The sequence below is a fragment of the Pagrus major genome, chromosome 2 (assembly GCF_040436345.1).
Source record: "Pagrus major chromosome 2, Pma_NU_1.0".
Lineage (NCBI taxonomy): Eukaryota > Metazoa > Chordata > Actinopteri > Spariformes > Sparidae > Pagrus > Pagrus major.
In genome coordinates, this window is record NC_133216.1 from 12,231,725 (window position 1) to 12,259,570 (window position 27,846).

Consider the following 27,846-nt stretch of genomic DNA (forward strand, 5'->3'; position numbering starts at 1 on the left):
TGTTCATCTCTTTTCTGAGCCCAGTCAGCTTTATTGCAGTCAACCTGTTTTATTGACTTGTAACAATGTTTAATCTTAAGCACCACCCAATTGGCTATTAGCAAAATTAGGGGCAGGGCCCAAAATTATTGTAATTTTAGATTGATTTTGAGCATACTAAGACAAGTGGTGGAACAATATGTCTTCCCATCTACATTACTTTGCACTGTCTTTTTGATGGAGGGCTATATTGTACATATATGGTTGGCACACAGTAATTTGGATGATAGTAGATATGATCTACTACTATGTTCTGTAGAAAAGTATGTGCAAGACAGGTTAACCTATCAGACCTTGGTCTATCTAATTTGTAATGTTGGGAATTTGAGAAAGACCATGCAATTACATATTAAATACAATGTCATATGAGATCCAAAATATACAGTCCCCAGAAAAAATGTGAAAAAATGTTTTTTTTCACAATTGAAAAAATGTCTCCTGCTCTCCCTCCTCCAGCCTCTTCTCTTCCTCTCCTTCCTCCAGCCTCTTCTCCTCCAGCCTCTCCTGCTCTCCCTCCTCCAGCCTCTCCTCCTGTATCTCCTTCTGCATCTCTACTATCAGTCACCTGACAAAAATATATTGATGCATTACATGAACAGTGGGACAATTTGGGGTGCAACAATCATCAATGTTGATGATACGGTTAGAGGAAAAAACTTTTCACAATTATCATGAGTTTGGATGTATAAAATCACATTTGTAATCCAAGGTTTCAATGTATTTTTCCCTAAATCTTTCATTGTTGGTGTTTTTTTTAAACAGTTGCTGCCTTTCAACATAAAAATAATACATGAAAATAAGTGTATCCCTTTGGCATTAAATATAAGCTTTTTTAAAATCTTTGCATTGTTGAGGCTCTACAGTTATAACAACAACAACAACAACAACAACAACAATAATAATAATAATAATAATAATAAAAATAATAACAATACATTTTATTTATCAGCACTTTCAATAAAACTCAAAGAGACTTTACAAGATTATTGAGAGCTTTGTAATTGATGAGGAGGATCTTGAAGTGGATATGCTGTTTTATTGGGAGCCAGTTGCAGGATGGGTGTAATGCATTTCTTTGAGTCACTTATACTTTGACTTCTAAAGAAGTCTCTTATGTCCAATTTTCTTTTTTTAGACATCCTGGCTGCGCCTAATTACCAAACACACATACACACGCACGCACGCACGCACATGGACACCGATTCAAACGTTAATGTAAATGAAACCTCTGATATTACAATCCTTCTAGCTGACGTGACCCAGGCAGAACAAATGCCCAACTTACCGTGGCAGATTAATAAGCACTCCTGGGCAACTAGCAGACCGGTGTGCAAACAAGATGGAGTGACAGCAGGGACGGCCAATCACACAAGAAACGCAGAACCAATCGAGAAGCTTGCGGGCGGTCTAAACTAAGGGAAACAGGCTTCAGCTTGAGCGGCCATTTTCCGCTTGGTCCTAGTGCTTGTCGAGTCTCTGTTTACTAGAGCGTAACATTGTTTTGGACGGTAAAAACTGCAGGGGACCAAAACAGCCTTTTGAAAAAGTGCAGGGGACATGTCACCTGTGTCCCCCCCCCCCAAATTACGTCTGTGCTGTGAACTCGGCCTGCATCATGATTAGGACTCACAATGAGAATATGGAGTGTAGCGATTCTGTGAGAGCTGTCACTGACTTTATTTACAGGCTTTCGTAAATCATACAATCCTGAGGACTGGGGAGACTGTGGAGAACGTCAGCCTACGAAGGATGTGTAAAGTGGTGACCAGATGTGGACCGATGTAGTTTGATTTAGGGCACCTTTTTTTTCATAATGAACAACAAATGACCCAGCAAGAAAGTGAAACTATATTAAACACAACAGGCTTTAATTGACAATAATGAAATCCCATCCATCGTAATATAAGATGCTGTAGAATGACTTTCTCTAAGCTGTGAGACATTTCATATTCATTTCATATTCTTGTGGGTGAAATCCTTTACATAACGTACATGACATAAGTTACCTATGTGACATAATTTACCTATATGATGTAAGTGAACTTACATAATAATGTTAAAATAAGTCAAGTTGACGTATTTTTGTATTGTATACAGAAAAAGTATTCATTCTGTCTCATGAAGATAAGTGCAGTTATTATGTTTGGATTTCCCGACCCATGATCGCTTTCCTTGTATTCATCTCTGGTCTCAGCAGGATTATGTAACATTTGGGTCCAAACAGTGCCAGCAAGAGACCAAAACTGGAGGCCAAGATGGCAAATATCTCCACTGCATCTGCATATTTGCCTGGTGAGCTGACATAAGCAGGGACAAAGGCCACCCATACAGCACAGAAGATCAGCATGCTGAAAGTGATGAGTTTGGCCTCATTGAAAGTATCTGGAAGATTCCTTGCTATGAATGCAATCAGAAAACTGAGGGAAGCCAATGAGCCAATATAGCCCAGTAACACAGCGAAACCAACTGTGGACCCAACTGCACACTCAAAAACTATCTTATCATTGTTGTATTGAGTGTTTTTATGAGGAGTTGGGGAGGCAGATACAAGCCAGGTAGTGCAGATTGCTGCCTGAATAGAAGTGAGAACAATAACTGTCCCTCTCTGCTGCAAAACACCGAACCACTTCAGGCTGGCTCCCCCTCCTGGCTTGGAGGCCTTGAACACTGCTAGAACCACCATGGTTTTTACCAAAATACATGAGACACAAAGCACAAAGCTGATCCCAAATGCTGCATGTCTCAGCTGACATGTCCACAGTCTGGGACGACCAATAAACAGCAGTGAACACAGGAAACATAACTTAAGGGACAGCAGTAACTGGAAACTCAGTTCTGAATTGTTGGCACGTACTATGGGTGTTCTGCGATGATAGATAAAGATGCCCAGGACAACAGTACACATACATGTGCCAAGCAATGAGGTTGCTGTCAAACAGATACCCAGAGGCTCATGGTAGGAGAGAAACTCTGTTTTCTTAGGAATACAGTGGTCACGCTGGGGGCTGGACCAGAAGTCCTCAGGACAGCTGGTGCACTTCATGGAGTCTATGAAAAAAGGAACCGACTTGTGATATATTGCTGTTTCCACACTACAATGTTTAAAACTAAATACCAACCAGTCTCATTACTGATCTTCCCCTCAGAGCAAGGGATGCAGTCAAAACAGCACACAGGCTCTCCTTTCTTTCTGGCCATGCGGGTACCTGGAGGACAGCTTTCACTGCACACTGAGCGGGGTGGCTATAGGGATAAAAATGAGTATCTGTTATTCTCCATTACTTTACACTGCTATAATGAGTTATCCATGGTGTGTCTGACAAATCAGATATAACCTTTTTTGATTCAAAGTTCCAGAAGATTTTGTCTTCATCAATTGTGAGTTCTTCACCTTTGGAAGCCGACCTCTTGACCTCACCCACATTCTGAACTTCAGTTCTTCCATCAGGGAGCTGCAGCCAGTTCATGACATCATAGATTGGTAAGGCATCACCATTTTCATCAAATGACACTTGATCACCATATGGTGTGGTGAAGTTGACCTTTTGCAAGTAATACACTAACTATGAATATAAGAATAAGGGAGAGAGAAAAAGATTAAGATATAGATTAAAACATAATTCCAAATGACCATGGTGATGAGGATTCAAGTATCAAACTGTGGATTTTACTCATGAACAGATGAATATATTAATAATTCCAACAAAATCTTTCCTTTTGAAGTAAAGACACACTTCTATAGAAGCTCTGAGAGGCAAGTAAGAGCAAAAATTCTGGTGATCCATTTTCAATGTCTTTGAAGGCATTGATATTTTCTTTCAGGTGAATTCCAGCACCAATCAAAATACATTTCCAGCCTACAGGAAGACATGATGATAATGTTACATAACTTAAAATGCACAATATGTGTACCTTGTTTAGAGTGCATAGAGGAGAAAGAAGAAAACATGAATGCTTTATTTTCCTTTCAGAACACGGTGTATTGGTGTAGTTCACCGTCTTGTGGCCAACACTAGTATTACATTAAACAAACACCCTTTTAACCTTTGTCCCCTCCTTTCACAGATGGAAAAAAAAGGAAACCTAGAAAACTGATCATGGTAAAGCTTGTTTTTCTCATCTGGCAAAACATATTCCTTACTCAATGAACAAAATTTAACAAAATTATCATGGCAAAAAACTTTTTCTCTTTCTCTTAAGTCATAAACAGGAGGAGAGGAAACAATTTCGATCAGAATTAGAAATCTGATCACAAGATTTTTTTTTTTTTCCTAACTTGCCTCTCAGGGCTTCTGTACATTTCTGGATAACTAGTGACAAGGTATTGTTGTCTCTGAACACACGATGCTATCTACTGCTATCACCCAGCAGTAGGAAAAATCTGATTTTGTCATTTAGTGTGAACTGATGTTACACCTTCCATGGCTCCAGTCTTTGTAAATTGCCACAGCTGTGCCCGTTGAAAGGCCCTCTCCCTGGCTCACACTGCAGCATGTCATCAAGGGCATATGCCAGAGCATACACAGCCTTGTACACATTATACTCTGGCCTGAGATTGGAAATGTCCAACAACTCAGTCTCCACATCCTCTAGATTTTCCTGTCCAGTACATAATGCTCCCCCAGCCTCCACCCAGCCTGCTGGAGGTGGTGCAAATCTACACTGAAATGTGTATTCCCAAAACAGTTTCACCTGCAATGCAACCAACATTTAAACAGAAATAAAAATACAATTATTTTTAGACTTTGTCATCAGTTTATAAGATTAAACTCTCACCATGCTATTTCCATAGCTGTTGTTGTGGTTTAGGTCAGGACGTATTCGTAGCAGGAATTCCCTAAGCCCTGGTATTTCTCCTCGACGGATGGCAATGCCCAGTGTGCCAGCCAGGTATGGTATGAGGTGGGGGGTCTGAAACACAGCAGCTGCTGTCCAAGCTTCACTGGCAATCCACTGCAGACCTGTCACATTCTGCCTCACCACCTGTGCATTGAACCAACTATATAAATGAATTCTGCTATACCACTTAAGTAATGCCTTATTATATGCAGTTTACATGCTTGTCTTAGTCACTGATACACAGGTGCAATCCTGCGTTTTACACAGTAATATGAGCAAAGCGATGCATATCATCATGTCTGGAAATTAGTGTAACCGGGGTGAGTAAATGATCTCACTCTGAAACCCTGCTAACAGCATCCTTAACTAATAAGTTAAATCAAACTAAATCTATTTTTTCTCAACCCGATATGTTGTTGTAAACTGATTCTCTCAGTTTGACAATTAAAACATTAAGTTGTGGAATTAAATTGTGTCATATCTAAGTTTTATTTCAAGCACAAACCTCTTCCATGAGGTTGATCATGTGACTCTCATGTGCAAACACAATGACCACACGAGCTGTGGATTTCTTCATTACATCCACAATCTTCCTTAGTTCAGCTCGGTCATTTTCCCAGGGTAAGATCTCAACGTAGGCCAGACAACCTCCACCAGACTGAACAAAGTCAGATTGGAAGGATTGAGCAGCGTGGAGTCCATAGTCATCATCACTGACCAGCAGACCTGCCCAAGTCCAGCCAAAGTGGTTTAGAATCTGAATCATAGCACGCACCTAAGTGAATACAGAGTGACGTGGTTAGTGTAGAGACAGAAAATCAAAAAATGCTCAACAGGTTTCACAATGAATCATGTTTAATTATTGCCTTTTAAAGATATTGTGTTGTGTTGCATTAAATGGAAACTCTTTCTGAGGAATGATTAACTGCAATTCTTTAATGCATTTTCATTGTGCTGATGGATGGTCACCTGGAAAGCATCACTTGAGATCGTCCTAAAGAAGGATGGGAACTTCTGCCGGTCACTCAGACAGGAACATGTGGCAAAATAACTCACCTGTGAAAGACACAGACTGTACATCCTGAAAATATTCAAAGCCTTTTCCAGCTCTTTTATCTTTTAATGGTTGATTGCATGTTTATAACTGACATTAAATTTGAAATCAAATCAAAATGATCCACAAAAAATATTAGATGGCAAAGTGGAAAACTTACCATAGGTACTCTGTATGAACCTAAGACAGAGGAAATGGCAATAGAACTTGTAGAAGAAGAATCACCCACAATCCCTATGACTGGAGGGGTTCCCACACAGGTCTTGTCTAATATAAACTGCTCCTCTTGACCACTGACGAGGGACATTGCTGCACGAAATCCAATCCCTAGTTTGTAGCAGTTATCATAAAGACTGTATCCCAGAGTCACATTAGGTAGCAGGTTGGCTTTTCTGTTGATCTCATCAATTGCAAAGGTCATAGTCATGGCAGCCCTGAACCCTGGAATGTCAAAACTGACAAAAAATAAAAATTAAATGCATATCTATCTATCTATCTATCTATCTATCTATCTATCTATATCTATATCTATATATATATATATATATATATATATATATACAGATTTTACAAAAGAAAAATACATGATACTACAACTTTTGAAAACAATTAGTCCAGTTGAATATTAACAATTATATATATATATATATACCCATGTATAAAAAACGTAATTAAAACCATTTAAAAAAGCATAAATGCTGAATCTCATTCTTCCAGAGTAATATTTAATTTGCAGAATTACATTCTACAAATGCAACATATTTTCCCAGCTGCTTCCCTGACAAACTCACCCATAGCAGGTAGGCTGTTGTGGCTCTGAGGTAAAAGACAGGTCAGGAAAGAAAGAAAAGAAGTTGATCTCAAACAGCCCACCTAGAACCACATCTCCAGCTTTGTGCATCCCATTAAGATGAAACTGTCCCTGTAACCGGCAGGAGGAGGAATAAAGAGGGGAGGACACAGCAGAAAAGAAGTTGGAATACAACAACATGAAATACATGAGCAAGAGGAAGTTGACATCTAAAAATCCCCGCATGACTTTCCTCCTATTCATCTATTTCCTGAGCCTAGTCAGTGTTATTGCTGTCAACCTCTTTTATTGACTTGCAGCATTGTTTCATCTTAAACACCACCCAATGGGGTATAAACAAAAGTAGAGGCAGGGCCTAGAATTATTGTAATTTCAGATTGATTTTGAGCATCCTAAGACAAGTGGTGGAACAATATGTCTTCCCATCTATTTGTCTTTGCACTGTCTTTTTGATGGAGGGCTATATTGTACATATGTGTTTGGCACACAATAATTTTGATGATGGTAGATATGAACAGTTCTGTAGAAAAGTGTGGGCAAGACATGTTAACCTATTAGACTTTTGTCTATCAAATTTGCAATGTTGAGAATTTGAGAAGAGAAGTATCATACAATTACAAATCAAATACAATGCCATATCAGATCCGAAATATATTAGTTAGACACTTGGGTCGGTTGGTTCAACAACTCACAAGTGGCCCTAATGACTCTGAAACTCAGAGTTCACGCGTGACCTTAACGATTCTGGAAGGACACTCCCACGCAGGGTTTAAAGCCTGCAACTCACTTCCATAGAACTGAGGAAGCCTCTTGGATGAGAGGTGAAACGTCTTCAAGAAACTGAAACAAGTCCAGTTGCCTATGATATAGCACTTAGAATTACCATTACCTGGATGACTGAGAACCTTCATTAGCTAGACGCTATTTTAGCCTTATGACCAAATAACACTGTTGTGAGATACTATAATGCTACCAACATATAATTACAGTGGCTTTATCAGACCACATAGACTGTTATTTGATATATGTAATGCCATATTTAAAAAGGTCAGACAAAACACAGAGATCAGATTGGGCTTTATTTAACATAGTTTTGCCTTCTTACAAATACACACACTCTAACCACACAACCTATCTCTTCTATATAATCTTGACGCGATGACTCTTATCATATCATCAAATATCATTACTGATCACAGAAATTGTAATTGTTTATTATCTATATATTTGCCTATTATGTCTTTGTATATCTCTTGTTTTCTTCTTGTTGTTGTTGTTTTGATGTGGTTTGACACCTCCACTGCATCTGCATATTTGCCTGGTGAGCTGATATAAGCAGGGACAAAGGCCACCCACACAGTGCAGAAGATCAACATGCTGAATATGATGATGAGTTTGGCCTCATTAAAAGTGGAAGTTGCTATGAATGCAATCAGAAATCTTATCATTGTAGTATTGAGTGTTTTTACGAGGAGTTGGGGAGGCAGATACAATCCAAGCAGTGCAAATTGGTGCCTGAATAGAAGTAAGAACCATAACTGTCCCTGTCTGCTGCAAAACACCAAAACACTTCAGGCTGGCTCAACTTCCTGGCTTGGAGGCCTTGAACACAGCCATAACCACCATGGTTTTTACCAAAATACATGAGACACAAAGCACTATTCAGGCTATCAACTAACACTGATGAAAACCCATCTGTGATAATAGCAGATGCTGTAGAATAACTTTATCTAAGCGGGAAGACATTTCATATTCATTTCATATTCTCCTGGGCGAAAGTTCTATACATTACATACAAACCCCAATTCCAATGAAGTTGGGACATTGTGTAAAATGGCATTGTCTTGCTGAAATAAGCAGGGACGTCCCTGAAAAAGACGTTGCTTGGACGGCAGCAGATGTTGCTCGAAAACGTGTATGTGCCTTTCAGAATGAATGGTGCCTTCACAGATGTGCAAGTTACCCATGCCATGGGCACTAACACACCCCAATACCATCACAGATGCTGGCTTTTGAACTTTGCGCTGATAACAATCTGGATGGTCCTTTTCCTCTTTGGCCCGGAGGACACGACGTCCATGATTTCCAAAAACAATTTGAAATGTGGACTCGTCAGACCACAGCACACTTTTCCACTTTGCGTCAGTCCATCTCAGATGAGCTCAGGCCCAGAGAAACCGGCGGTGTTTCTGGGTGTTGTTGATATATGGCTTTCGCTTTGCATGGTAGAGTTTTAACTTGCACTTGTAGATGTAGCGAAGAACTGTGTTCCTGAGCCCACATGGTAATATCCTTTACAGAAAAATGGTAGTTTTTAATGCAGTGCCGCCTGAGGGATCGAAGGTCATGGGCATTCAGTGTTCGTTTTCGGCCTTGCCGCTTACGTGCAGAGATTTCTCCAGATTCTCTGAATCTTTTGATGATGGACTGTAGATGATGAAATCCCTAAATTCCTTGCAATTGTACGTTGAGAAACGTTGTTCTTAAACTGTTGGACTATTTGCTCACACAGTTGTTCACAAAGTGGTGAACCTCACCTCATCCTTGCTTGTGAATGACTGAGCCTTTTGGGGATGCTCCTTTTATACCCAATCATGACACTCACCTGTTTCCAATTAACCTGTTCACCTGTGGAATGTTCCAAACAGGCGTTTTTTGAGCATTCCTCAACTTTCCCAGTCTTTTATTGCCCCTGTCCCAGCTTTTTTGTAACGTGTTGCAGGCATCAACTTCAAAATGACTGAATATTTGCAAAAAACAATAAAGTTTATCAGTTTGAACATTAAATATCTTGTCTTTGTAGTGTATTCAATTGAATATAGGTTGAAAAGGATTTGAAAATCATTGTATTCTGTTTTTATTTACGTTTTACACAAAGTCCCAACTTCATTGGAATTGGGGTTTGTACATGACATAAGTTACAAACGTGTCATGAGTGAACTTCAGTATTAATGTTAAAATAAGTCAAACTGACGTATATTTGTATTGTATACAGAAAAAGTTTTCATTCTGTCTCATGAAGATAAGTGCAGTTACTAGGTCTGGATTCCCCGACCCATGATTGCTTTCTTTGTGTTCCTCTCTGGTCTCAGCAGGATTATGTAACATTTGGGTCCAAACAGTGCCACCAAGAGACCAAAACTGGAGGCCAAGATGGCAAATATCTCCACTGCATCTGCATATTTGCCTGGTGAGCTGATATAAGCAGGGACAAAGGCCACCCATACAGCACAGAAGATCAGCATGCTAAAGGTGATAAGTTTGGCCTCATTGAAAGTATCTGGAAGATTCCTTGCTATAAATGCAATTAGAAAACTGAGTAAAGCCAATAAGCCAATGTAGCCCAGTAACACTGCAAAACCAACTGTGGACCCAACTGCACACTCATAAACAATCTTATCATTGTAGTATTGAGAGTTTTTATGAGGAGTTGGGGAGGCAGATACAATCCAGGCAGTGCAGACTGCTGCCTGAATGGAAGTGAGAACAATAACTGTCCCTCTCTGCTGCAAAACACCAAACCACTTCAGGCTGGCTCCCCCTCCTGGTTTGGAGGCCTTGAACACAGCCAGAACCACCATGGTTTTTACCAGAATACATGAGACACAAAGCACAAAGCTGATCCCAAACGCTGCATGTCTCAGCTGACATGTCCACAATCTCGGACGACCGATAAACAGCAGTGAACACAGGAAACATAACTTAAGAGACAGCAGTAACTGGAAACTCAGCTCTGAATTGTTGGCACGTACTATAGGTGTGCTGTGATGATAAATAAAGATGCCCAGGATGACAGCACACATACATGTGCCCAGCAAGGAGGCAGCTGTCAAGCCGATACCCAGAGGCTCATGGTAGGAGAGGAACTCTGTTTTCTTAGGAACACAGCGGTCACGCTTGGGGCTGGACCAGAAGTCCTCAGGACAGCTAGTGCACCCCATGGCGTCTGTGAGAAAAGGAACAGACCTGAGATACTCTATATGTTTATATTGTGTCTCAAAACTGCAATGATTAAAGTTCAAAACCAACCAGTTTTATTGCTGATCTTCCCCTCAGAACAAGGGATGCAGTCAAAACAGCACACTGGTTCCCCTTTCTTTCTGGCCATGCGGGTACCTGGAGGACAGCTTTCACTGCACACTGAGTGGGGTGGCTATAGGGAGAAAAGTAGATATCTATCATTATACACAACTTTACACTGCTATAATGAGTTATCCACAGGGTGTCAGAAATAACCTTTTTTGATTCAAAGTTCCAGAAGATTTTGTCTTCATCAATTGTGAGTTCTTCATCTTTGGAAGCCGACCTCTTGACCTCACCCACATTCTGAACTTTAGTTCTTCCATCAGGGAGCCACAGCCAGTTCATGATATCATAGATTGCTAAGGCATCACCATTCTCATCAAATGACACTTGATCACCAAATGTTGTAGTGAAGTTGACTTTTTCCAAGTAATACACTAGCTTCACAGAGAGATGGAAAACGACGATGAAAAAGCAAAGAGGACAGATTAACCCTCTAAGACCTAGAACAATTTTTGGGACGCCTGACCCTTCTGTATTTATTTTATTTTTTCCTAACCTATTCCAGCAGTCGGCATCTAGTAATTGCTTCTTCTAACCCAGATACTGTCACTGCCAGTGGCTGACTAGGTTGTTGTTACAAAATATTTCTGTATGATGTGATCATGTTAACATGGAGGTACCCACTAATCAATTTTCTAACTGCATACTACACTCATGAACATATCAAAACAAGAATCTATCACTGAGCTGATAATACTAACCACTGACATCACCCAGTAGTAGGTAATTTCCTCTCACTATTTGTTAGGCACATTACAATAAGTAGTACCACTTTGCAAGAAACACTAAACTGTATGATTTAGTCATGTAACAGATGGAGTGTAAACTGATATCACACCTGCCATGGCTCCAGTCTTTTCAAACTGCCACAACTGTGCCCGCTGAAAGGCCCTTTCCCTGGCTCACACTGCAGCATGTCATCAAGGGCATAGGCCAGAGCATACACAGCCTTGTACACATTATACTCTGGCCTGAGATCGGAAACGTCCAACAACTCAGTCTCCATATCCTCTAGATTTTCCTGTCCAGTGCATAATGGTCCCCCAGCCTCCACCCAACCTGCTGGAGGTGGTGTGAATTTACATTGAAATGTGAATTCCCAAAATTGGCTTACCTGAAATATATTCAAAACAGTCTTACAAATGATGACTATCTATTTTTCCTGCAATTACCAGATCAGATTGCACAGTAAAACTCTCACTATGCTATTTCCATAGCTGTTGTTATGGTGCAGGTCAGGACGAATTTGTAGGAGGAATTCCCTGAAGCCTGGTATTTCTCCTCGACGGATGGCAATACCCAGTGTGCCAGCCAGGTACAGCATGAAGTCAGGGGTCTGGAGGACAGTAGAAGCTGTCCATGCTTCACTGGCCATCCACTGCAGGCCTGTCACATTCTGCCTCACCACCTGTGTATCAAATAAAATCTATAACTCCACAATGCCACGTCACTAAGTACTGTCTTCTGAATTGTACACAGTACCGAAAGTGATGTCTTGTTCATACACAGATGCAATCCTTTGTTTTACACAGTATTATGAGCAAAGTGATGCATATCCTAACCAAAGTTTTGTGTAATTTGTCTGAGTAACTGGTCGTATGCTAAAACGCTGCTAACAGGGCATTTAACAAATATGAAGTGTTACGTATTAAAATAAATATATTTGTTACAGTTATTGCAACTTAAATCTTTCAGTTTGATAAATAAAAAAAAAAAAAAGACATATAACTTTGGCTGCAGTTCAAGCCCAACCTCTTCCATGAGGTTAATCATATAACTCTCATGTGCAAACACAATGACCACACGAGCTGTGGATTTCTTCATCACATCCACGATCCTCCTTAGTTCATCTGGGTCATTGCTCCATGGCAACACCTCTAAGTAGGCAAGACAACCTCCACCAGACTGAACCAGGTCAGATTGGAAGGATCGAGCAGCGTGGAGTCCATAGTCATCATCACTGACCAGCAGACCTGCCCAACTCCAGCCAAAACGCTTCAGTATCTGAATCATAGCCTGCACCTAAGTGAATACAGAGATTAGTGCACAGGCTGAAATGATCTTTCTGTGGAAAACATGCTAAATGTTTTCACATTGGATCATATTTAGTTATTGCATTTCAAGGAAAATAATTGTTTTTGCAGTGTAGAGACGTTCTTTCTTGTGAATGTTTAACTGCACATCCTTTTATGCATTTTCATTTTGCTGATGGATGGTCACCTGGAAAGCATCACTTGGGATCGTCCTAAAGAAGGATGGAAACTTCTGCCGGTCACTCAGACAGGAACATGTGGCAAAATGACTCACCTGTAAAAGACACAGACTGTACAGCCTGAAAACATTCAAAGCCTTTTCTGGCTCTTTTATTCTTTGATGGTTACTCTATGTTTACAAGTGACATTCAATCTGAGATCATATCAAAATAATCCAATAGAATTAATAGAAGGCAAATTGGCAAACTTACCATAGGTACTCTGTACAAACCTAAGACAGAGGAGATGGCAATAGAATGTGTAGAAGAAGCATCACCCACAATCCCTATGACTGGAGGGGTTCCTGCACAGGTCTCATTTAATATAAACTGCTCCTCTTGACCACTGACTGAGGATAATCCTGCACGAAATGCAATCCCTAGTTTGACACAGTGATCATAAAGACTGTATCCCAGAGTCACATTAGGTAGCAGGTTGGAGTTTCTGTTGATCTCATCAATAGCAAATGCCATGGTCTGGACCCTCCTAAATCCTACAACATCAAAACTAACACAAATACCACTATTAACTATTGAAATAAACAGCATACAATAATTGTGACAACATGAACACATTGCACAAGTACACATTTTACAATTATGTCAGTTGAATATGAACAATTATTTACAATAATTAAATAGATACAACTTAGGAAAAAGTAACATGTTTAAAATAGCATACATGCAAAATCTAATTCTTTCAGAGTAATATTTGATTTGCAGAAATATATATGACTCATGGAATTGATTTTCTCCAGTTTTTGCTTTTGCCACTTCCCTGAGTGACTCACCCGTAGCAAGTAGGCTGTTGTGGCTCTGAGGTAAAAGAAAGGTCAGGAAACACAGAGAAGAAGTGGACCTGAAATATCCCACCTAGAACCACATCTCCAGCCTTGTGCATCCCGTTAAGATGAAACTGTCCCTGTAACTGGCAGACGGAGGAATAAAGATTGGAGGACACAGCAGAAGAGAAGTAGGAATACAACAACATGACGTACATGAGTGAGAACAATTTAATATCTATATATCCCCACATGACTTTCCTCCTGTTCATCTCTTTCCTGAGCCCAGTCAGTGTTATTACTGTCAACCTCTTTTATTGACTTGCAGCATTGTTTAATGTTTAGCACCACCCAATGGGCTATAAGCAAATACAGGGGCAGGGCATGGAATTATTTTAATTTCAGATTGATTTTGAGCATACTAAGACAAGTGGTGGAACATTATGTCTTCCCATCTATTTATCTATTTTCTTCTTCTGTCTTTTTGATGGAGGGCTATATTGTATGTGGTTGAAAACAGGCACTGATTAAAGATAGTATGTATTGCAGTGCTCCAGCTCATCAGTATCTACAGAACTTCTGCCTTTTCAGGCTAAATTTTGTGTGTCTAAAATGATTCCCACGACGAGTATTTCCATGAAACATATTAGTATTTGGTTTTAATATCACTCAGTGTAGACATCATACAGCCGACCTTCAAAAAAGAGCTACAATAAATTGATGCACAATGAATATGAAATACTTTCAGATGAAGTGTTTCTTTTCTTGAACTTTAAAGTCATTCAGGTTAAATTATGAGGGTACCCAGATAGAAGATTTGACCAGACAACCTCACACAGCCGGCATACAATGTGGAATGATGGCACTTGGATGGTCCACAAAGAGCGGACTGAATAAACCACAACTGGCCCAAGTCTGGGCTAGATCCAGCCCCTGCTTTTGGCAGGCCATAGCATTGCCAGGACCGGACTGCCCAAGTGCCGTCATTCCACACGGTATGTGGGCCAGGTGAAAGTATCTGGTGTGGGCCACAACAATTTTGCTATCTGGGTAAAATCTGTGTTCATTATTAAAACATTTGAATAATAACCACTGACAGCTGGACTGGTGGCAAACAGTATGGAAGTTTTAGCAACTACTGTAAGTTTTGGAAACATACTCAACAAATAACTGGCAAAACAAAGAAACATGACTCTCCAGTGTACTCTGGCCCATCACACAGTGGTTTAGGTGCCAATGTGTTTGTAAGAAGGAAGTGTCATCTCATGGGGACATCCAAATTAATGAATGGAGCTTGAATGGGCATGTTTACTGTGAAAGGTAGCTGGAAAAAGACTCGAAACTGAATACCAGCCAAAGAGCCTCCAATTCTGAACGACTGAGACTGTTCATTAAAAATTTAGTTAATTTACTTTGAAAAGTGTTTCTCTTTTCTGATATAGCAAATCTGGTGGTGTTGTGAAATTAAAAAAACAAAACATTCCAGCAGATGATTTGATGACAATATTTTATTGAATAAAATTTGATTCATCCAGAGCACTGCATCTTTTCCTGTCTTCAGCTTGCACTAATTTCATCTCATTCACACATTTCACCCATATGCATTATTGTCATTGAGTCATTTGAGAATAAAAAATACACCAGCCATTCTCACTGGAATTATATTCACGCACTGTTTCAATTGATGTAAAGTGATGTGGCATTGCTGAATTTTTGTTTTTGGACTGTTCAGGGAATTCATGATGATAAAGAGATAAAAGACTCCAGCCTTATTTTGTTAGAATTCTAGAGACTAGAGCTAATGTTAAATGGAACAAAGGTTATACATTGTAACTCTAGTTCTATGGTGTAAAGCAGAGAATGTTAACCTTGTGACAGTGCCAATGCAAGTTATTACATAACATACTTTTTTGCTTGTATATAGTATTAATTCTGTTTTTAAATAATTAAGCGGAGTCTTTATGACTTTGTGGTTCCCCGACCCATGATTGCTTTCTTTGTGTTCATCTCTGGTCTCAGCAGGATTATGTAACATTTGGGTCCAAAGAGTGCCACCAAGAGACCAAAACTGGAGGCCAGGATTGCAAACACCTCCACTGCATCTGCATATTTGCCTGGTGAGCTGACATAAGCAGGGACAAAGGCCACCCACACAGCACAGAAGATCAGCATGCTGAAAGTGATGAGTTTGGCCTCATTGAAAGTATCTGGAAGATTCCTTGCTATAAATGCAATCAGAAAACTGAGGGTGGACAGAAGGCCAATATAGCCCAGTAACACTGCAAAACCAATTGTGGACCCAACTGCACACTCATAAACAATCTTATCATTGTTGTATTGAGTGTTTTTATGAGGAGTTGGGGAGGCAGATACAATCCAGGCAGTGCAGATAGCTGCCTGAATAGAGGTAAGAACCATAACTGTTCCTCTCTGCTGCAAAACACCAAACCACTTCAGGCTGGCGCCACCTCCTGGCTTGGAGGCCTTGAACACAGCCAGAACCACCATGGTTTTAACCAAAATACATGAGACACAAAGCACAAAGCTGATCCCAAACGCTGCATGTCTCAGCTGGCATGTCCACAGTCTGGGACGACCGATAAACAGCAGTGAACACAGGAAACATAACTTAAGTGACACCAAGAGCAGGAAACTCAGTTCTGAATTGTTGGCACGTACCATAGGGGTGCTGTGATGATAGATAAAGATGCCCAGGACAACAGCACACATGCATGTGCCAAGTAATGAGGTTACTGTCAAGCAGATACCCAGAGGCTCATGGTAGGAGAGAAACTCTGTTTTCTTAAGAACACAGTGGTCACGCTTGGGACTGGACCAGAAGTCCTCTGGACAACTGGTGCACTCCATGGAGTCTATGAAAAAAGGAAAAGACTTGAGATATATCTATATTTCCACACTACAATGTTTAAAACTAAATACCAACCAGTCTCATTACTGATCTCGCCCTCAGAACAAGGGATGCAGTCAAAACAACACACAGGTTCCCCTTTCTTTCTGGCCATACGGGTACCTGGAGGACAGCTTTCACTGCACACTGACCGCGGTGGCTATAAGGAGAAAAATAAATATCTGTAATTATACACTACTCGACACTGCTTTCATGATGATTTTCATTATCTATGAAGTCTCTGAAAAAGTAACCTTTTGTGATTTTAAGTTCCAGAAGATTTTGTCTTCATCAATTGTGAGTTCTTCACCATTGGAGGCCGACCTCTTAACCTCACCCACATTCTGCAGTTTTGTTGTTCCATCAGGGAGCTGCAGCCAGTTCATGATATCATATATTGGTAATGCATCGCCATTTTTATCAAATAACACTTGATCACCAAATGAGGTGGTGAAGTTGACCTTTTGCAAATAATGCAGAACCTGTATATCAGAATAAAGGAGAGAGGAAGACTTTTTTAAACATATGAACACAGCGGTACCTAGTATTTAATAATAAAACTTCATATGTTGCTAAACAAACATTTTTCTATACTTCGTGACAAGATATTGTTATGTTAAAATGCTTTCAACTATGTGGTGAACTTATGATTATTATTATACACCTCAGGGAATACTAAAGCACATGATTAAGTCATACAAACAGGTGGAGTGTAAACTGATATCACACCTGCCACGGCTCCAGTCTTTGCAAACTGCCACAGCTGTGCCCGCTGAAAGGCCCTCTCCCTGGCTCACACTGCAGCATGTCATCAAGGGCATAGGCCAGAGCATACACAGCCTTGTACACATTATACTCTGGCCTGAGATTGGAAACGTCCAACAACTCAGTCTCTACATCCTCTAGATTTTCCTGTCCAGTGCATAATGCTCCCCCATCCTCCACCCGACCTGTTGCAGGTGGTGCAAATCTACATTGAAATGTATATTCCCAAAACAGTTTCACCTGAAATGCATTTAGACCTTGTTAAGTTAACAGTTAAACATGTTAAGACAAAAACAAAAAAACAAACAATGTATTATTCTTGTTATTTGCAATCTTATTAGATTGTAAGGGTTAAACTCTCACTATGTTATTTCCATAGCTGTTTTTGTGGTGTAGGTCAGGACGTATTTGTAGCAGGAATTCCCTGAGCCCTGGTATTTCTCCTCGACGGATGGCGATGCCTAGTATGCCAGCCAGGTACGGCATGAGATGGGGGGACTGAAATGCTGTAGCTGCTATCCAGGATTCACTTGCAATCCACTGCAGACCTGTCACATTCTGCCTCAGAACCTGTGCATCATATAAAATATATAGATTTACAGGTTTACACACTACGAGCAAAGTGTTGCATATCATCATAACTGTTAAGGGGAACTGGTGAGTACACAATCCCTGCTAAAAGCACCTTCGACTAGTAAATTTAATTTAATTTAATCTATTTCTATAGCCCAATGCATTATTGTAACTTAAATCTTTTAGTTTGATGAATAAAACATTAAGAACCATAACTACATTCAGTTACAATTAAGTTATATTTCAAGCCCAACCTCTTCCATGAGATTAATCATGTTACTCTCATGTGCAAACCCGATGACCACACGAGCTGTGGATTTCCTCATCACTTCCACAATCTTCCTTAGTTCAGCTCGGTCATTTTCCCAGGGTAAGATCTCAACGTAAGCCAGACAACCTCCACCAGACTGAACAAAGTCAGATTGGAAGGATCGAGCAGCGTGGAGTCCATAGTCATCATCACTGACCAGCAGACCTGCCCAAGTCCAGCCAAAGTGGTTCAGAATCTGAATCATAGCACGCACCTAAGAGAGTAAAGAGTGAAGTGGTTAGTGCACAGACAGAAAAAATTAAACATTTATTGGAAAACATGCAAGACAGGTTTCGCAATAAATCATGTTTAAATATTGCCTTTCAAAGATTATAATTTATTTTTGCATTGAAGGGACGTTTTTTCTGAGGAATGATTATTTGCAACTCTTGCTAAAAATGTTTCACATTGGTTGACATTTGATTATTGCATTTTAAAGAAACTAATTGCTGTTGCATTGTAGAGACGTTCTTCCTTGTGAATGTTTAACTGCAAATGCTGTTATGCATCTTTATTGTGGTGACAGATGGTCACCTGGAAAGCATCACTTGGGATCGTCCTAAAGAAGGATGGAAACTTCTGGCGGTCACTCAGACAGGAACATGTGGCAAAATAACTCACCTGTGAAAGACACATACTGTACATCCTGAAAATATTCAAGGCCTTTACCAGCTCGTTTGACTTTTTAAAGTTAAAGACTACATTTTTACAATTGACATTAAACTTGACATAAAGTCAAAATCATCGACAATAATTATAATTTGGGAAAGCGGAAAACATACCATTGGTACACTGTATGAACCTATGACAGAGGAGATGGCAATAGAACTTGTAGAAGAAGAATCACCCACAATCCCTATGACTGGAGGGGTTCCTACACAGGTCTCGTCTAATATAAACTGCTCTTCTTGACCACTGATGAGTGACATTGCTGCACGAAATCCTATCTGTAGTTTGTAGCAGTTATCAAAAAGACTGTATCCCAGAGTCACATTAGGTAGCAGGTTGGAGTTTCTGTTGATCTCATCAATAGCAAAGGTCATAGTCATGGCAGTCCTGAACCCTGGAATGTAAAAACTAACAAAAAACAATACAACTTTTTGCAATTGATAAATACATGATACAGTGTCTGACAACTACAGCTTTTGAAAACAATTAATCCAGTTGAATATTAACAGTTAAAATGCTTAAATAATACTGTGAAAACAACTAATTTGTTTAAAATAGCATAAATGCTGAATCTCATTCTTCCAGAGTAATATTTAATTTGTAGAAATACATTCTACAAATGTGACTGACCTTTCCCCGCTCTATTTTTTACTGTTTCCCTGACAAACTCACCCATAGCATGTAGGCTGTTGTGGCTCTGAGGTAAAAGACAGGTCAGGAAAGAGAGAAAAGAAGTTGATCTCAAACAGCCCACCTAGAACCACATCTCCAGCTTTGTGCATCCCATTAAGATGAAACTGTCCCTGTAGCTGACAGGACGAGGAATAAAGAGGGGAGGACACAGCAGAAGAGAAAAAGGAATACAACATGAAATACATGAGCGAGAACAATTTAATATCTAAAAATCCCCACATGACTTTCCTCCTGTTCCTGCCTTTTCTGTGCCCAGTCAGTTGTATTGCTGTCAACTTCTTTTATTGACTTGCAGCATTGTTTAATCTTAAGCACCACCCAATGGGGTATAAGCAAGAGTCGGGCAGGGATTAAAATGAATTTCATTTGGGATTGATCTAGACCACACTAAGACATTTGGTGAATCAATATGGCTTCTGATCCATTTTTTCTTTGCACTGTCTGTTTGATTGAGGGCTATGTTATAAATCAGTGAGGTTAGGCTATGGAAGCTGCCAATAGTTTTATTTTCTGCTTTTAGCACCTTAATAGACCTTCTTAGAGGTTATGGCAATAGAACGGGACAGCAAAAAAAGCAAAAAAAAAATCTTTATTTCCTACCTGGTAGACCCTTATTAAACTTTCTCAGAGGATAAATTGTCACACATTACAACAGAACAGTAACACAAAATAAAATAAGAAACATCTTTATTTCCTTCCTGTTAGACCCTAATGAGCCTTTCTTTGAGGTTAATTTGCAACACATTACAGCAGAATTGTACCACAATATAAAACAAAAAAGCCTCTTTATTTTCTACATGTTCAACCCTTATTAGACTTTCTTAGAGGCTAATTTGCGACACCTTACAACAGGACTGTAACATAAATTAAAGAGATATCACATATCTGCTACTTGAGACACACCTTCTTTGGCTAGTCCAGTACAATTGTATACTCCTCACAAGCATTTCCAGTCAAATGCAGTTCAGAAGTACATGACATGAAACGTGGCAAGAGGATAAAGCATCAACTGATGTATGTAAGTGATCTGAGCATCGTGGATGCATGTGGCTATATGTTAGTACCTACACACTCCACAAAATTGTGGAGAACATCAGCCTACGAGAGATGTGTAAAGTAGTGACCAGATGTGGACCAATGTGGTTTGACTGACTCGATAATTCCACTGGATGCATGTCCGTTGCGGAATGACTCCGGTACGGTTTTGCTCCGTCGTCCGTCATCCGGAAACCCCTACCGGCTGCGTTTGAAAAAAAAAAAGAGACAAATCCAAGCAATTTCTCTAATCCTTCATTGGGAACACTTCTTGTTGCTGTGTTTATAACACATACAAACTGCAGACGCGCGTGATTATGTAATTATCGCGGAAACTCCTCAGTCCCGCAACTCCAGCTATCCGGCAGGGCTGCGCTGTGCCGGACTCAAAACGCAGCCAGTGGGGGTTGCTGGACAACGGAGCAAGACCGTACCGGAACCGTCTCACAACGGACATGCATCCAGTAGAATTCTAGAGTTAGGCTACCTCCTCTGTTCAAAGACGGTTGTTCCAGTTTGACAAAGATGGATTCCTTTACTCCTTTTTCAAACCACCTGTCTTCTCTGGCCAAGATGTTTACATTGTTCACCTCAAAGGAATGATTTTTCTCCTTCAGATGTAAGTGGACAGCAGAGTCTTGACCTGAGGAGTTGGCTCTCCTGTGTTGTGCCATTTGGTTATGAAGAGGTTGTCTTGTCTGCCCAATGTACAAATCTGTACATTCCTGGCTGCATTGAATAGCATAAACTACATTACTCTGTTTATGCCTGGGTGTTTTGTCCTTAGGATGGACAAGTTTCTGCCTCAGTGTGTTGGTAGGTTTAAAGTGAACCGGGATGTGATGTTTATTCTTTATTAAAGATCCTCCTGAGTTTCTCAGATTTCCCACGACATAGGGAATGACGATGTTGTTAGGTTTTCTCGTCTCCTCCTCTCTCTCTGCTCTGGATCTTTTCGCGGTTTTGACAAAGGTCCAGTTTGGGTAGCCACAGGTTTTAAGTGCTTCCCTGATGTGCTTCTGTTCCTTCTCCTTCCCCTCTGACTTAGTGGGCACGGTCTCAGCCCAATGGTTTAGGGTTCTGATGACCCCCACCTTGTGATCCAGTGAGTGATGAGAGTCGAACATCAAGTACTGATCTGTGTGTGTAGGTTTTCTGTACACCTCAATGTTGAGGCATCTGTCTTCTTCAATGTGTACTGCACAGTCCAAGAAGGGCTATTAACTAATTTAAATGAACATCCATCTATGATAATAGCAGATGCTTTAGCATAACTTAAGCAGTAAGAAATTTCATATTCGTTTCATTTTTCTCCTGGGCAAAGTCCTATACATTACATACATGACATACATTACCTACGGGATGTAAGCGAACTTCCATAATGATGTTAAAATAAGTAAAGTTGACATATTTTTGTATTGTATACAGAAATGGTATTCATTCTGTCTCATGAAAACAAGTGCAGTTATTATGTTTGGATTTCCCGACCCATGATTGCTTTCCTTGTGTTCATCTCTGGTCTCAGCAGGATTATGTAACATTTGGGTCCAAAGAGTGCCAGCAAGAGACCAAAACTGGAGGCCAGGATGGCAAACACCTCTACTGCATCTGCATATTTGCCTGGTGAGCTGATATAAGCAGGGACAAAGGCCACCCACACAGCACAGAAGATCAGCATGCTGAAAGTGATGAGTTTGGCCTCATTGAAAGTATCTGGAAGATTCCTTGCTATAAATGCAATCAGAAAGCTGAGGATAGACAGAAAGCCAATATAGCCCAGTAACACTGCAAAACCAACTGTGGACCCAACTGCACACTCATAAACAATCTTATCATTGTAGTATTGAGTGTTTTTATGAGGAGTTGGGGAGGCAGATACAATCCAGGCAGTGCAGATTGCTGCCTGCATAGAAGTGAGAACAATAACTACCCCTCTCTGCTGCAACACACCAAACCACTTCAGGCTGGCTCCTCCTCCTGGCTTGGAGGCCTTGAACACAGCCAGAACCACCATGGTTTTAACCAAAATACATGAGACACAAAGCACAAAGCTGATCCCAAATGCTGCATGTCTCAGCTGGCATGTCCACAGTCTAGGACGACCAATAAACAGCAGTGAACACAGGAAACATAACTTAAGGGACAGCAGTAACTGGAAACTCAGTTCTGAATTGTTGGCACGGACCATAGGTGTGCTTCGATGATAGGTGAAGATCCCCAGGACGATAGCACAGATAGATGTGCCAAGCAATGAGCCAGCTGTCAAGCAGATACCCAAAGGCTCATGGAAAGACAGAAACTCTGTTTTCTTAGGAACACAGTGGTCACGCTGGGGACTGGACCAGAAGTCCCCTGGACAACTGGTGCACTCCATGGAGTCTATGAAAAAAGGAACCGATATGAGATATATTTATATTTCCACACTAAAATGTTTAACACTAAATACCAACCAGTCTCATTGCTGATCTTTCCCTCAGAACAAGGGATGCAGTCAAAACAGCACACAGGTTCTCCTTTCTTACTGGCCATGCGGGTACCTGGAGGACAGCTTTCACTGCACACTGAGCGGGGTGGCTATGAGGAGAGAAATAAAAGTCTGTCATTATACATTACTTTACAGTATTTTCATGAGTTATCCATGAGGTGTCTGAAAAATCAGAAGTAACCTTTTTGGATTCAAAGTTCCAGAAGATTTTATCTTCATCAATTGTGAGTTCTTCATCTTTGAAGGCCGACCTCTTGACCTCACCCACATTCTGCAGTTTTGTTGTTCCATCAGGGAGCTGCAGCCTATTCATGATATCATATATTGGTAAGGCATCACCATTCTCATCAAATGAAACTTGATCACCAAATGATGTGGTGAAGTTGACCTTTTGCAAATAATGCAGAAGCTATGAATATCAGAATAAGGGTGAGAGGAAAGCCAAAGAAGACAGATTTAAAAAAAGAGTTTTATGTTAACATATGAACACAGCAGTACCTGGTATTCAATAATAAAAACTTTTTTTTCTATACTTCGTGACAAGATATTGTTATCCCTAACCTGATAATACTGTTGGGGAAAATGTCTTCAACTATGTGAGGAACTTGTGATTAGTGATTTCATATCTTTGGATTTAATCCTTTACCCTATACACCTCAGGGAATACTAAAGCACATGATTAAGTCATACAAACAGGTGGAGTGTAAAGTGATATCACACCTGCCATGGCTCCAATCTTTGCAAACTGCCACAGCTGTGCCCGCTGAAAGGCCCTCTCCCTGGCTCACACTGCAGCATGTCATCAAGGGCATAGGCCAAAGCATACACAGCCTTGTACACATTATACTCTGGCCTGAGATTGGAAACGTCCAACAACTCAGTCTCTACATCCTCTAGATTTTCCTGTCCAGTGCATAATGCTCCCCCAGCCTCCACCCAACGTGTTGGAGGTGGTGCAAATCTACATTGAAATGTATATTCCCAAAACAGTTTCACCTGAAATGCATTTAAAACGTGTTAACAGTTAAACATGTTAACAGAAATATAAAACACCGTATTATTCCTGCAATTTGTCATCAAAGTGGGAGGGTTAAACTCTCACTACGTTATTTCCATAGCTGTTGTTGTGGTGTAGGTCAGGACGTATTTGTAGCAGGAATTCCCTGAGCCCTGGTATTTCTCCTCGACGGATGGCAATGCCTAGTATGCCAGTCAGGTACGGCATGAGATGGGGGGTCTGAAATACAGTAACTGCTATCCAGGATTCACTTGCAATCCACTGCAGACCTGTCACATTCTGCCTCAGAGCCTGTGCATCATATAAAATATATAGGTTCACAGGTTTACACACTATGAGCAAAGTGTTGCATATCATCATAACTGTTAAGTGGAATTGGTGAGTACACAATCCCTGCTAAAACCACCTTCAACTAGTAAATTTAATTTAATTTAATCTATTTCTATAGCCCAATGCATTACTGTAACTTAAATCTTTTAGTTTGATGAATAAAACATTAAGATCCATAACTACATTCAGTTATAATTAAGTTATATTTCAAGCCCAACCTCTTCCATGAGGTCAATCATGTTGCTCTCATGTGCAAACCCGATGACCACACGAGCTGTGGATTTCTTCATCACATCCACAATCCTCCTTAGTTCAGCTCGGTCATTTTCCCAGGGTAAGATCTCAAAGTAGGCCAGACAACCTGCACCAGACCGAACAAAGTCAGATTGGAAGGATCGAGCAGCGTTGAGTCCATAGTCATCGTCACTGACCAGCAGACCTGCCCAAGTCCAGCCAAAGTGGTTCAGAATCTGAATCATAGCACGCACCTAAGAGAGTAAAGAATGAAGTGGTTAGTGCACAGACAGAAAAACAAAAAAAAATACTGGAAAACATGCAAAACAGGTTTCACAATAAATCATGTTTAAATATTGCCCTTTCAAAGATTTTTTTTTTTCTTGCATTAAAGGGACGTTTTTTCTGAGGAATGATTATTTGCAACTCTTGCTAAACATGTTTCACATTGGTTGACATTTGATTATTGCATTTTAAAGAATCTAATTGCCGTTGCAGTGTAGAGATGTTCTTTCTTGTGAATGTTTAACTGCAAATGCTGTTATGCAATTTCATTGTGGCTACAGATGGTCACCTGGAAAGCATCACTTGGGATCGTCCTAAAGAAGGATGGAAACTTCTGCCGGTCACTCAGACAGGAACATGTGGCAAAATAACTCACCTGTGAAAAACACAGACTGTACATCCTGAAAATATTCAAGGCCTTTACCAGCTCTTTTGACTTTTTAAAGTTAAAGACTACATTTTTTTAGAATTGACATTATCTGGACATGAAGTCAAAATTATCAACAACAATTATTAGACTGGAATGTGAGGAACTTACCATTGGTACTCTGTAAGAACCTGTGACATAGGCGATGGCAATAGAACTTGTAGAAAAAGAATCACCCACAATCCCTATGACTGGAGGGGTTCCTACACAGGTCTCGTCTAATACAAACTGCTCTTCTTGACCACTGACGAGGGACATTGCTGCACGAAATCCTATCTGTAGTTTGTAGCAGTTATCAAAAAGACTGTATCCCAGAGTCACATTAGGTAGCAGGTTGGAGTTTCTGTTGATCTCATCAATTGCAAAGGTCATAGTCATGGCAGCCCTGAACCCTGGAATGTAAAAACTAACAAAAAACAATACAACTTTTTGCAATTCATAAATAAATTACATTGTTTGAAAACTGCAGCTTTTGAAAATCAATGCATTCGAATAGTAAGTTATTAAAATACTTAATTAACAATGTGAAAATAAATAAATTGTTTAAAATAGCATTAATGCTGAATCTCATTCTTCCAGAGTAATATTCAATTTGCAGAAATACATTCTACAAATGTGACTGGTTTTCCACAGCTTCTATTTTCTAATGTTTTCCTGACAAACTCACCCGTGGCAGGTAGGCTGTTGTGGCTCTGAGGTAAAAGACAGGTCAGGAAAGAGAGAAAAGAAGTGGATCTCAAATATCCCACCTAGAACCACATCTCCAGCTTTGTGTATCCCATTTAGATGAAACTGTCCCTGTAACTGGCAGAACGAGGAATAAAGAGGGGAGGACATAGCAGAAGAAAAGTAGGAATACAACAACATGAAATACATGAGCAAGAGTAATTTAATATCTAAAAATCCCCACATGACTTTCCTCCTGTTCATCCCTTTCCTGAGCCCAGTCAGTTTTATTGCTGTCAACCTCTTTTATTGACTTGCAGCATTGTTTAATCTTAAGCACCACCCAATCGGCTATAAGCGAGAGTCGGGCAGGGATTAAAATGAATTTCATTTGAGATTGATCTAGACCACACTAAGACATTTGGTGAACCAATATGGTTTCTGATCCATTTTTTCTTTGCACTGTCTGTTTGATTGAGGGCTATGTTATAAATCAGTAAGATTAGGCTATGGAAGCTGCCAAGAACTTTGTTTTCTGCTTTTAGCACCTTAATAGACCTTCTTAGAGGTGATTGCAACATATTACAATAGAACGGGACAGCAAAAAAAGCAAAAAAATATCTTTATTTCCTACCTCGTAGACCCTTATTAAACTTTCTCAGAGGATAAATTGTCACACATTACAACAGAACAGTAACGCAAAATAAAATAAGAAACATCTTTATATCCTTCCTGTTAGACCCTCATGAGCCTTTCTTTGAGGTTAATTTGCAACACATTACAGCAGAACTGTACCACAATATAAAACAAAAAAGCCTCTTTATTTTCTACATGTTCAACCCTTATTATACTTTCTTAGAGGCTAATTTGCGACACCTTACAACAGGACTGTAACATAAATTAGAGAGATATCACATATCTGCTACTTGAGACACACCTTCTTTGGCTAGTCCAGTATAATTTTAAACTTCTGACAAGCATTTCCAGTCCAATGCAGTTCAGAAGTACATGACATGAAACGTGGCAAGAGGATACAGCATCAACTGATGTATGTAAGTGGTCTGAGCATCATGGATGCATGTGGCTATATGTTAGTACCTACACACTCCACAAAACTGTGGAGAACATCAGCCTACGAGAGATGTGTAAAGTAGTGACCAGATATGGACCAATGTGGTTTGACTGACTCTATAATTCCACTGGATGCATGTCCATTGCGGAACGGCTCTGGTACGGTTTTGCTCCGTCATCTGGAAACCTCCACCGGCTGCGTTTGAAAAAAAAAGAGACAAATCCAAGCACTTTCTCTAATCCTTCATTGGGAACACTTCTTGTTGCTGTGTTTATAACACATACGAACTGCAGACGTGTGTGATTATGTAATTATCGCGGGAACTCCACGGTCCCGCAACTCCAGCTATCCAGCAGGGCCGCGCTGTGCCGGACTCAAAACGCAGCCGGTGGGGGTTGCCGGACAACGGAGCAAGACCGTACCGGATGTCCGTAAACGGACATGCATCCAGTGGAATTCTAGAGTTAGGCCACCTCCTCTGTTCAAAATGAAAATCCATCCATGATAATAGCAG

The 27,846-nt window shown here is 40.2% G+C and overlaps 4 protein-coding genes across 4 annotated transcripts; all 4 read right to left on the bottom strand.

Moving 5' to 3' along the window:
* Positions 1-2,176: 2,176 nt before the first annotated feature.
* On the bottom strand, positions 2,177-6,833 carry LOC141012889 (extracellular calcium-sensing receptor-like). Its single transcript, XM_073486440.1, has 9 exons — positions 6,724-6,833; positions 6,093-6,387; positions 5,848-5,934; positions 5,384-5,653; positions 4,816-5,022; positions 4,456-4,731; positions 3,375-3,602; positions 3,159-3,282; positions 2,177-3,087 (listed from the first exon to the last, which is right to left on the bottom strand). Exons 1-9 carry the CDS (start codon positions 6,831-6,833, stop codon positions 2,177-2,179), a joined length of 2,508 nt encoding a protein of 835 aa, XP_073342541.1.
* Positions 6,834-9,778: 2,945 nt separating this feature from the next.
* Positions 9,779-14,008, bottom strand: LOC141012895 (extracellular calcium-sensing receptor-like). The gene is made up of 9 exons (XM_073486447.1): positions 13,872-14,008; positions 13,294-13,588; positions 13,050-13,136; positions 12,582-12,851; positions 12,031-12,237; positions 11,668-11,943; positions 10,980-11,207; positions 10,773-10,896; positions 9,779-10,689 (listed from the first exon to the last, which is right to left on the bottom strand). Exons 1-9 carry the CDS (start codon positions 13,979-13,981, stop codon positions 9,779-9,781), a joined length of 2,508 nt encoding a protein of 835 aa, XP_073342548.1. The 5' UTR covers positions 13,982-14,008.
* A 1,813-nt stretch (positions 14,009-15,821) lies between these two features.
* LOC141012905 (extracellular calcium-sensing receptor-like) lies at positions 15,822-20,677 on the bottom strand. The gene is made up of 10 exons (XM_073486454.1): positions 20,632-20,677; positions 19,760-19,913; positions 19,201-19,495; positions 18,953-19,039; positions 18,363-18,632; positions 17,899-18,105; positions 17,500-17,775; positions 17,025-17,252; positions 16,807-16,930; positions 15,822-16,735 (listed from the first exon to the last, which is right to left on the bottom strand). Exons 2-10 carry the CDS (start codon positions 19,867-19,869, stop codon positions 15,822-15,824), a joined length of 2,511 nt encoding a protein of 836 aa, XP_073342555.1. The 5' UTR covers positions 19,870-19,913; positions 20,632-20,677.
* Positions 20,678-22,283: 1,606 nt separating this feature from the next.
* Positions 22,284-26,431, bottom strand: LOC141012915 (extracellular calcium-sensing receptor-like). Its single transcript, XM_073486463.1, has 9 exons — positions 26,262-26,431; positions 25,706-26,000; positions 25,457-25,543; positions 24,867-25,136; positions 24,403-24,609; positions 24,021-24,296; positions 23,482-23,709; positions 23,266-23,389; positions 22,284-23,194 (listed from the first exon to the last, which is right to left on the bottom strand). The coding sequence occupies exons 1-9, from the start codon at positions 26,429-26,431 to the stop codon at positions 22,284-22,286; spliced, it is 2,568 nt and encodes an 855-aa protein (XP_073342564.1).
* Positions 26,432-27,846: the final 1,415 nt, after the last annotated feature.